General features: G+C 34.6%; 1 protein-coding gene across 17 annotated transcripts in view; it reads left to right on the top strand.

Annotated features, from left to right (window-relative positions):
- Mbs (Myosin binding subunit) overlaps positions 1-11,971 on the top strand; it is an 88,185-nt gene that overhangs the window by 47,319 nt on the left and 28,895 nt on the right. For all 17 annotated transcript variants that reach the window (XM_017618939.1, XM_017618932.1, XM_017618910.1 and 14 more), the window contains 2 exons: positions 69-172; positions 1,453-1,515. In XM_017618939.1, coding sequence (XP_017474428.1) covers positions 69-172; positions 1,453-1,515 — 167 coding nt within the window. The remainder of the gene's footprint in view (positions 1-68; positions 173-1,452; positions 1,516-11,971) is intronic.

Genomic DNA, 11,971 nt, shown 5'->3' with positions numbered 1-11,971 from the left:
AATTCGTTATTTTATATTTGTTTGGTCTGTATTTATTAAATATGCTTTCCATTTTTACCCACATTTAGATAACGACAAAGAAAACGATAATCGCAATTTGGCTGCATCTGCTATACAGCGAAGAAGAAAACCAAAACGAAGATCCACCGGCGTTGTACATATCGATATGGATGTAAGTACATCATTTAGAGATTTTGACGCTAACAAAAGCTGTATAGTTAGTAAGAAGACTAGCAACAAGTTTTTAATGGTTTTTGTCGGCCAAATCAAAATCTAACCTAAAAAGTATTGAGCTGAATTTTGCTTTTTAGCAATTTCAGATTGAAAACTGTAAGAATACATAATTCTCGAACATTCGGCTTCTGACATTGTTGTTGTTGTTGTAACAGCATACAAATTTCCCCAAAAGTTGTTGGGGATAATGCTGGAGTCACAGTCCTGAGCCAGATATAAATCGGGGTCGTTCCGGTTACGTAGACCCAACTGTAGCGGGCATTCCGACATGAGATTGAGAGCTTTTTATTCCAAATTTTGCAAAAATAATGGAGAGCGAGAGCTATTCCATTTTGGAAAGGTCAACTCTTAATCCGTTCCGCCATTTCCACTTTGAAATGATACCCAAAAGCAAACAATGTAGACCTACACATATTTTAACTTCTTTCCTTAGTTGATTTTAATAAGCCATTTACAAGGAATAGCCAACATTTCAAAGAAAAAAACACGGATAAGTAACATGGATTTCGCCAAGGAGAAATGCTTAGTTACTGTTATAAAAAAGTTGTCTGTTATAGGGTTTCTGCGAAGGAAACTACTTTTTCTTTCACTTCTGAAAAATTCATAAAAAGCCTGGAAGCACTTTTTAAGACCACGTGCAATTAAGTTACTGTACTTGTGAAGAACGTGTGCGATATTTCGTGCATTATTTACTCAATTACTTAAATTCTAAATGCTAATTCATATCATCGTTGATTTAGGCAGTTTCCGTTTTTCAGCAACACCAAGTTAGAAAAAAAAGTGCATGAATACCAGTATTAAAAATACCCTAAAAAGTTATTCGTGCCTGCAAATATCTTACATCAAATTTCAGCGCTAAATCAAGTTAATGTAAACACGTTGTAAAATTATGTCAAAATTGAAAGATAGTACGTGAATTCCTAAAATACCATTTGTGGCATACAAACGTTTAAAATGCATACACGATTTGCAAAAATAGATATTTGAAAGCGCAATAAATTTTGCAAGTGCTAGTGTCTGTAGCTATTATAATTTATTGTAAATTTTAATTTCGAAAATTCATTGGGCGTCAGTTATACTATTTACGTATATACTTATATGCATACATTGACACGCGCCTGACTTTGATTAATTAGCTGTAATTTATGAATTTATGGGCATGTTGCAAATATTTTTCAAACTATAAATTTAAATTTTCTTTCTTTTCTGCTTTTACAGGATCTCGATCCAGAACGACAAGATTCGGCCAACGATACGGAAGAGAAAGATAAGGATAAAGAGGTGAGTGCTGCACTTTAATAAATGTATTCTTATATATATTGTATATTAAAAGATACATAGAGATATACTACTGCGTGATGGTAGTATATAAATATTAGTAATAACAGCAACAACAACTATAGAAATAATCATCAACTCAAATTTTTATGAATCTAAAATTAGATAAAAAATTGCGATTCTTATACAAAAAGTAATGATGCAGTAAGTGTAAATTTTAAAGGTCTATATTTACGTACATAAATAAATTTATATCTATTGAATTTGGGGCGAAAAATTTAAAGTTTGAAAATATGTCAACAGTAGAAATATAATTTTTTAGTATGTGTCAGCAGTTGTTTCATTAGAATTTTGATGCAATTTTTTAAGTTTATATTAGGTTTGTTCCACACGAGCCCACGGGATCCCGCGAGTGCCCAAAACAGCCCAGAAAGCGTTCCTCATGCTAGAAAAATGGGTAATATAGAGCAAATACGTTCCACTTTTGGATCGCAAATGTCTTCTTCTTCTTCGAGTCCGAAACAGCCCGGACTTTTTTTACTAGCAGAAATGTGCAAATTCAAATTGCCATAACAGCTGTTGTTTGTTTACATCTGAAAGCAAATTTTATAAAACACAAAATGGAAATTACCACTAAAGTTAAAAAAAAAATGTTGGTATTTGCTAATTTTATTCGCCATTTAAGATAAATACGCATAAAATCCGTTTTTAGAGCTGATTCGTTGATTCCGGGCACGAAATGTGGTTTTTTGCGTTCCTCTCGCTCTGGGCACTTTTAGCACATTTTGACAAATTTTTTACTTATTTTTACTCTCTAATTGCCGAAACAGCGCGGAAAGCTTGTGGAACAAAGCTATTATTTTCCCCTATAGAATGATTTATTGAAAAGGGGTGTACCACCACAATATCCCCAAAATCAAAATCTTCAAATTTTTAAAAGAATTTAACCGTGTAAAAGCAAATAGAAAATACAAAAGATAATGAACAAGAATTGTTTTCAAGTACTTGAATCGTGTAAATCGGGTGTATGTACCTACGAATTAGAACAATACGATCGGTAATAACATTTATTCAAAAATTTGGGGATTTTGTGACACTGTCACCAAACAAATTTGGGGATTTCGTGTTTAGGGATTTTATTTTTGGGATAATGTATTTGGGGATTTTTTTTTTAAACTGGGGATTTTGTGTTTGGGGATTTTGTTTTCGGCGATTTCGTGGCTCTCCCATTGCAAATAACATCTGAACAATATGACAAATTTGTAAAAGTAGTGTGGATTAGTTACCGCCAAATGCTTTATAAATATCATTGCCAATATAATACCAAAATTTCTGTGTTGCTTAATGCTCGAGATCGATTCTCCAAACTTAGAAGAACTGAACAGGGCGTTTGCCCGGTATTTTAAAGTGAATGGTTATTCAAACTTTATTCACTTCACAGAACCGGACCCTTTTCTCTATGAAATCAACAAAAACCTTTTTTAACCACCTGCACGAAGGAGGTCGAAATGAGTTTGGGCAAACGGGTCGATGAAATAATAATTCTGACCGTAAATAATCTGAAAACTTACAACTTGCTCTTCCTCTCTGTACACACAACGTCAATCGGCAACAAAATAAAGTCCTAAAACTGTTCACCGACAGCACTTGGGGGGGTAAAGCAAAGAAACTTACAAGGCGTTTGCGCGGCCAATTCTAAACTATACAACGCCTGTGTGCCCATCAGGGTTTAATAGGACGCAATGGGCGAAACTTCACATTGTCAGAACGCCACATTACCTTCTGATGTCGCCTGAGCATCTTTTACACCGCGAGGCCCAAAAGCATAACATCATGCTGGGCAAGCGATACCGTAGTAACCACCCATGGCGCATTAGAAAAAAAAACTAGGTTCTGTCAATGCTAGCTAGCCATAAACAGGCCTTAAACAGGATCAATCGAAAATCGATTAATACGTTCGTCAACTCTCGCCTCTAAAAGCCGCCATCAAAGACCAAGCAACTACTTGTATCGTACATGAAGAGTTCGAGTAAAAAAAACCGGTTAGAAAGACACTTATCTTCGACATTTTCGAGTTAAGGCTTATTTTGTAGAAAATAAAAATTTCAAAAGATGTACATATGTGTCTATGATGACGGCAATCCATGAGTTTGCAAAATTGTCTGGTTTGGTGTTTTCAAAATATTTGTGTAGGAAATGAAACACTTTCTGGGATCAATTTTAAAGTGATTTATGATAATTTTCTTCCTTCATTTTATATACCTTTCAATTGTAATAAAAAAAAAATCCTAAAAGAAATTGATCATTAAGAGCGAAATTTATTTTAATTAGTTCCCACACAGTAATTACAAGAAAAATTCAACACTTTGCACACGCGTACATATACCCAGCCATACATGCACAAATGTAAATTTACTGTGTTAAATGTGTTTAAAAGGAAAAAGTAATTTCCCTAGGTAATTACGTTGCACTGGCGTCGTAATTTCCCAACTGCAGCCATTCGCAATTGTGGCTGCTGCGTAGGATGCGGAACTCAATAAGCATTGGCACTAGATATGTATCTACTTATATGCATATATGTGTATATACATAAGTGTATGTAAATATGTATTAAGTGCAATGCAAAAAAAAAATCCCATTGGTAAATTTGCGCTTTAGCCAATTCATGGCATGGCATTTTTTGTTGATCAGTCGGCGAGGCGGGATGCGACGCACATTCCGCGAGCACCACCATTGTTTTGTTTGTCTGTCCATCAATCGACTGTCTCACGCAACTGTTTAGCTTTAATTACCTGTTGTTGAACGGCTGCAATGACCCACTTGCTTATACGCAGATTTGGCTTAGTTAATCTGCTGATACTCGTATAATTTGGTATTTATGTATGTTTGTATAGATCTATATATGTATGTATGTGTGCTTGCAGTCTGCATGGCCTACTTATTATTATTTATTTTCACTTAAGTTTTCTCTGTGAGGTGTCAAAACGTACAAATTTCTAAGATTACCGTCGCGTCTAGCCGATATTTTGTATCGCAATCAAGCATTTGAAATTCTGTATTTACATAAGTACATATGAACATAATATATGTGTGCATTTGAGTGGCGCTATATATATATATATATGCTTCTTATATAGTTTCTACATATACATATCTCTCGGTGTGCTTTCTTACGACGCGCCATTCTGTCTACAGTCGATGACACATTCACTTGTCAAATTATGTGCACAATTTCAAGTAAAATATTTTCTTTTTATTGACATTGAATGTATTTCTAAGCCGATTGCTTATTAAACATTAAAACATTAACCAATTAATTTCAAATCCACCTCATGGTTGAGGTCAGCGGTATTAGAGCGCAAATTGTCGGCAATAATTTTAAGCGAGGCAACAATTTGTGTTTCCACTTGTTGCTGTCAGAGCTCTATCTTTTTTTTTGCACAAGCTTTTTTTCGATTGAAATTGCTGATTTTCGTAAATATTATGCATATAAATATACTCGACTACTTAAAATTTCCCCCAAAAATAATAGAATACAAATTTGTCAAACTCAATATATATTTAAAACTCTTAGTGTTTCTTAATCCCCACAAAGCGATTATATTGTATAATTGTTGCTAAAGTTGCATTATGTATGTATTTCTTTGTTGCGTTCGTATGAATGTTTGCCTTAAAATTAGTCAACATTTAAACATTAACATATTTCACACCTCATCAAACAATAGCAACTGTTTAACGAAGCGTCTATATGCCGTATGATTGACGATGTCAAGTGCGATTATGTATTGTATGAATCTTTGTACATATGTATGTACATTTTGTATGTATTTAGTCAATGTAGTTAGTTATGTGTTTGCCACATTAAGCACAACTGAATCATCAAGTACAACTAACTAAAGCTATTAATGGAAATGGCTAAAGAAATTCACTTAAAATTTCATACATCTTTTGCATCTGCTGTACATTTATTTGGCACATTCTCGTAATGTAGTATGTACATATGGTTGGGCAAATAAATGTTTATATTATTTTCTTTCACTCCCATATAAATAATAATCTAGGTATAAAGTCTGTATGTTTATACAAATGTTGCAACGTAAAAGCCAAAATGAATTTTTCTTTTGCGCCTTTTATTAATTTTTAAGTAATGCAAGGTTAGTTGCTTAAATTTAATAGCGCCATAAGTTTTGTTCCAATATAGAGAAAAAATATTTTTTTTAAACTTAAAAGATTGTGTGCTATGAATAGTTTATATCCGTAAAGCTTATGAGAAATGGAAAAACACATTAAACTGAGTTTTTCGGAAGAGAAGTGTTCATAATTTTGACAGCTAAAACTCATTCTAACACTTCCTGAATCGCAAAATGAAGAATGCACACAATTTGCAGTGTACACGTGAAAACTCACAGTTACAGAATTCAGCCCCTGGAAACTGTTAAACAGCTTTCGCTAAAAACGAAAAATTTTGATTTAATTTTTCAACCACCAAAACGGGTTTAGCGCGAAACTCCACTATTACACCACTAGAAAATAACGACACTTTCCGTTGTTTGTCTGCTTTTTCTTTTTGTCAATTAATCAAACCTCGTCAGTAACCCTAGCTATCTCCGCAAAGGTATTGTTAGATGAAATTATGCGAGAATTAATTAAGTGCAGCATTCTGATTTGTGATTCCAACTAGCGCACACTGCTAGGCAACCTATGGACCTATGAACTATGGATGGTAGGTCTTATTCGGCCCACCCTGGATATCAAAATGCCCAGAATGAAAAGAGAGAAGCCGATTATAACAGATCTGTCTGTCCGTCTGGTCTGTCCGTGTAAACGATAACTCGAACAAAAATTAAAAATCTCAACGAAATTTGGCGTATAGGTTACCCTTTATTATACGGCAACCATGCGCACTTCCCATATAACGGTGTTTTCGAAAAATGCTAGAATTACGAAACTACGGAAACTACGGCCCACTTATGAAAAATTTCAGTATCCCAGTGCACTGCACTGCAGTGGCCGTTTCACCAAGCCCCACCAAACATTGCTTAGGGTACGTTCACACAGTAAGCCGAGCGTCGCCGAGCGAAGGAAAGCTTTTGGTATTCACACTGAACGAAGCGGAGCGGATCTTTTTGTATGGAATCGACCGTAAAGATATCACAAAAGTTACCTTCAATGAAAAGCGGCAAAAATATTTTTTCAATTTGCTGCAATTGCTTTCTCTAAAAATACATTTTTACTTATCCAGATGTTTTGTTCGCATCAGCGTCAAGAGGCTGAAAAATCAAAAAGAAATTTTAAAATTAAAAAAATGCTTTGCTTTCAACTGCCTAAAGGTTCTGAAAAAGCTCGCTGTATGCACACTTTCATGTAGCTATATTAATTTCAAAGCTTCGCTTCGGTCTGAACCGCTTCGTTTTGCTCGACCCGCTTCGCTTTGCTCGACCCCTTTTCCTCTGTGAATGTATCCTTAGAGTGAAACTAAGACATCTGCTGCTTATCACGTAGTTTTGAGAAACCTTATAGTAAGTTGGGTTTCGCCCGAACGTAAACTTCTCTTCTTGTTTTTGTTCGACTTTCTTAAATTAGATTCAGATCTAATGCAAAAAACTAGTGACCAGAATATTTGTTTGAGTTTTTCAAAACAAACTTGTAGCTTTTTTCTTCCAAATCAAAACCTCATTTCCTCGATATTTTGTTGCATTTCTACATAACATGTTGTTGGTTGACATATAAACTATTCGTTCATTGAACTTTTGACCATTTTCGAAAGACATCGTTTAGACCCCTAAAACACATTTTGTACGATTAAAAATAGAAAGTATTTAAAATTCATGTATGTATGTTTATACATATATATGTATATGTGGTTTGTTGTAGCACTCGAAACGGTCGGCCTACTCCTCACCATAAAGTTGGGTGTGTTTGCTCTTTTGCAGTGGAGTACTGGGGACTGCTGTCTCGTGATGCCGCATGTTGACACACAAGCAGGGCGGCAAACACACGCCCGCCACGCAATATCTAATAGGCTATTAGTACATATAACAACAAAAAAAAAAAGTCACGCTGTTTTAGTCGTAGCACATTTGGCCTGGCCAAGAAACAGTCTCGAAACACTGTGTGGCTATAAATAGTAGAACTGAAATACGCACACTCTTTTTGACTATTTTTTTTGTTTTTATTCCTTTAAAAGTTGAAGCGTTCCTTAAATGAAATGCCACGCTGTAGAGGCTTATTATTTATGGTAAACGCATATACTTTTAAAAAGTAATTAGAAGCGCAATGAAATATGCCACCTGGTTATCGATAGTATTCCGTTTGGCGCAAAATTAAATTTATTTCAAGATCAGTTAGTAATTTTTATAAAAGCATCTTTGAAATACGGGCCGATAGAGCTAAGTTGAATTCCCATTTCATTACCAACTGACACCCAACATACAATCGTATATGCAGGTGTACGTACATTAGAGTGAATCACTCTTCATAAAAAAAATTCGGTTATTTTTTCCATCGGAAATATAAAATTTATTATATTTTAAGACCTGCGCCAAATTATTTCGGACAAATATTAAGATTTACGTAAGCTGGATCGATAAGCTTTAAAAATCTATTTTTTTTATAAATAAAATTAGTTATTAAATTTTTTTTCTAAAAAATCGCCTCAGATGATAGAAGAGTTTAAAATCGGTCTAGCTCACGTAAATCTTAAGTTTTCCGAAATATTTTGAGATAAAATTTATATTTTCGATTTTATAGTACCGAGTTTTTTTTGTTAGGAGTGTGATGCATTTTTTATTCCGGAGGAAAACCGCAACTTTTTTTTTGTTTGGTGATGCACCCTAATGTATGTACTTATATACATATATACATAAATATACAGGTATTGTCGTCGAAAATGTTGCTTTAAATTCACTGGCTTGCTCACATCTTGAACTACTAACGAAATTATAATTAAAAATAAATTTCGTGGCAGGAAAAGTCAGGTAAAAAACGCTTGTCCATTGTTTTGACGTCGGCACAATTTTTTTTTTGCATATTTTTTAATTTGAAGGTAATTGCTTCTGTCTATTTTGTCTAGAAGACTTTCCCCATTTTGAATTTATGGCCAACTCGTTTCTATTTTAGGTGAATATAATTTCATCATCATCTAAATTTACGATCAGATATATGTAAGCCCCAAATAGAAAGAAGCTTAAAAATGCAATTATTCAAACTCATAAAAATGTAGTTAATAGAATTTGTTCTTCTCGTTTGGCGCTGAAACGGCGTAGGCCAAAAAAGCAACCAATTGAAAATGCCAAGTGAAGTCAAGTTCTTCTCCATTAGGTCTTTCCATCACATAGAAGGGTTTTCTCTTCCTCTGCTACTGCGGGATCCACGTTGAAAACTTTCAGCCGCCTCCTCGGTTGTTGGCATTGTCCATGCTTTTTCGCCATATACCAGCACGAGCATGTTGAGTGACCTACATATAGAGTGTGTGTGTTTTTTTTTGTACGTCTGTCCAAAGTAGAAATTTTTGGCAAAAGGGATTCTTCGTTGGATTTCGAGGTTGACATTTTATTGGTGTTAATGCTGGTATCCAAATAAACAAAGTCTTTTTTTTTCGAAATTATGACAGACAACTATGACGTGAGTGCCGAGCTGCGAATGCGCTGACTGTTTGATGACAGGAGATATTTCGCCTTTCCTTCCATATCCAATTTGTAAAAGGCGGTACAAAAGGTGCTGTTGACGCCGATGATGTCGATACCATCGGCAATCAACTTTTATGGGCTCTTTTTAGCATTTTATTAAAGGTGTCTCACAATAGAGAGTCGCCCTGTCTGAAACACCGTTTGGTATCTCCTTGACTCACGGAGATTGCTTAACGTAATTTTATACAGCCGTATTAGTTTCGTGGAGAATTAAGACTTCGCGTCATAAAGAAACTTCCTTTCACGCTGTCGAAAGGCTCTTTGAAATCCACAAATATCTAGCGTATGTCGATCCTGTTCTCGCGGGTCTTTCCCATCCACTGGGAGATCGGATTCATCTTCTTTACTAAGTTTTGAGTGGTGCTACCATTTAAGAGGTTGGAAAAGTTTTCCTCCATAATTTAAGTTATGGTTGTTCTTGGTGTTGAAAGCTTCCGTAAGTCGCCTAACTCTCTGATAAAATTGTCGGCCGTTTTTCCTAACGGCCAACATTTCAAGCTTTTCGCACTCACGCATTTCGGTCTCTCTCTTTTTATTGCGGCAAATACGTCTCGCTTCCCTTTCAGTTCATTATATCGATCCAACAAAGTTCTCGTTGCGCCCAATCGCAGTTCGCATCTTTTTTCTCTATAGCTTTGTGATTGCTTTCTCATCGTACCGATTGTTCTTTCGGGCTCTCTGTGGTTCCACTCCTCGCATAAGTCCTTCCGTTGCTGGACGGAAATTTTTCTGCTGATCTGAATCAGTGTTTGGTCGGCGGAGTGTACGCATATCCAAAACACTGGAAGTGTTCTTTCCTTCTATCACAACATGAGGATCGATTAGTTTCTCAAAGATCTCGCTTTGATGCGGATTATGGCGATACGCTTGTCCACTGGGTTTGAACGACAGTACTCTGCGACGGTGTCTCTCTCCCAACCACAAAGCCCCATCTATCGCATTTTTTGGATAGCGGTGATTTCAGCCTTTGTCTTCTCAAGGACATCAACCAGCCAAGCAGAGGTATCTTCCTCATTAAGTTTAAGTTTACAGTGAAAATGAAAAAGATCGGGTCACTATAACCTATAGCTTGTTGAGATATAAGGTTTTATTTTAAAACTGCTTCATTTAGATAGCTAAAACCGAGAAATTCCGTGAACTATTTATTAATCAGACATGCAGGAGTGTACAAATTCGAAACTGCGATCATCCATAGCCATTTAAATTTTCTTTATCGTTTTTTCTTATTTCTTTTCCTCGTGCAAGAAAATTACTTTCAATTTACTAAATACACATATATGCATATATATATATATATATATATATATATATGGGGCATTCCATGTCAAATCGACCAATGGTTGGAATCAACCATTTTTGGTTTGGATGAATTTTGATCAGAACTCTTCTTTTATCGTGTAACGAAGTTCTGCCAAAGGAATGACATTTTTTTTCGAGTTTCAAAATTTCACGATTTCCCGGATTTTGCAAGCTTATTTTTTTAATATCTCAAAAACGATTATAGTTACAAAAGTGGTTCTGGTCCCTTTAAAGGTGATATTTGCGACTATATAAAAAAATGTATTTAAAAAAATCTAAAAATAAAAATTTCGTAAAAACAAAAATTCGTATAAATCTTTTACTCTTAACAAAATTTTCAGTGTTTTTTTTCAAATATGAATTTTTTGATTTGTAAAAAGAAAAATTATACTGCAAACTCTTAATTAAAAATAAATTTGAATTAAATAAAAAATTATTAAAATATCTACTCTACTTAGAGTTTGTAATTTTTTTTTTTTGTTCAAAAATTCAATCTTTAAGAACACTTTCAGCATCTCTTAAGATCTGTCGCAAGTATTGTAAAAAAAAAATGTCAAAAATGTTTATAAGTTTTTGCTTTTAATGTTAAAATTCTTAAATTTTTTTTTATTTTTGAATCATTTTGTTTTAAATTTTTCTTTAAAGCTCTAAATATCACCAAAGAGACCAGAACAATTTTTGGAACTTAATAGTTTTTTAGATAGGTGTTAAAAAAATAAACTTGCAAAATCCCGATAATAATGAAATTTAGAATTTTTCAAACTTTGCATTTTTTTCGTTTCACAGAACTTTGTTATATGAAAAAAGAAAAGTTCTGACCAAAACTCGTCCATAAGAAAAATGTTTGATTCCAACCATTGGTCGATTTCACATGGATTTCCCCAATTCACTTTTCTGTTTATGTCTTTTATTTTAAGCTAAAGTAAATTGAGGAAGAACAACAAAAAAAAAAATATTCAAACACTTTCTTTTACGGTCAATGTGCCGCGCGCGTTCCTATTTGTACATGCTACATGAATTTTCCGCATTTGCGGCATTTTCAATTTACATACAGGCCATGCAGCTGTACACACACCACCAACCGTCCAAAAAGCAGCGGTGGCAATATATATTGCGACGCTTACATTGATGCTAATGTAGGATGCGCCCGTGATCACAAGCTTTCATTCGCTGTTTGGGAAAGCTACATCTCTCTGCTCTCTCGCTCTCTCTTCTCTCTCTCTTTCATTATCGAACGCTTTTCCCGTATCGCTGCTGTTGCGCTCATTTTCCTTAGCATTGTGGGTGCTTGTGGGGCGCTCTGAGCAAGTATTTCGGCAAATGAATCTGAAAACTTAAAAATAAAAGATTTGAAAAATATCGCTTTAACATTTAATTTCAAATAAAGTGCTACGTTATGATTTCAAGAATTTAGTTTCATTTTAGACGTTTAGAAGTTCGCTTGTCGAAGCAATCACTAGTACAAAGAATCA

This window comes from Rhagoletis zephyria, unplaced genomic scaffold (assembly GCF_001687245.7).
Source record: "Rhagoletis zephyria isolate East Lansing unplaced genomic scaffold, Rhagoletis_zephyria_1.1 Rzeph_scaffold_00035, whole genome shotgun sequence".
Classification (NCBI taxonomy): domain Eukaryota; kingdom Metazoa; phylum Arthropoda; class Insecta; order Diptera; family Tephritidae; genus Rhagoletis; species Rhagoletis zephyria.
Note: the sequence above shows the minus strand (reverse complement) of the source record. Positions and strands in the feature narration are given on the sequence as shown.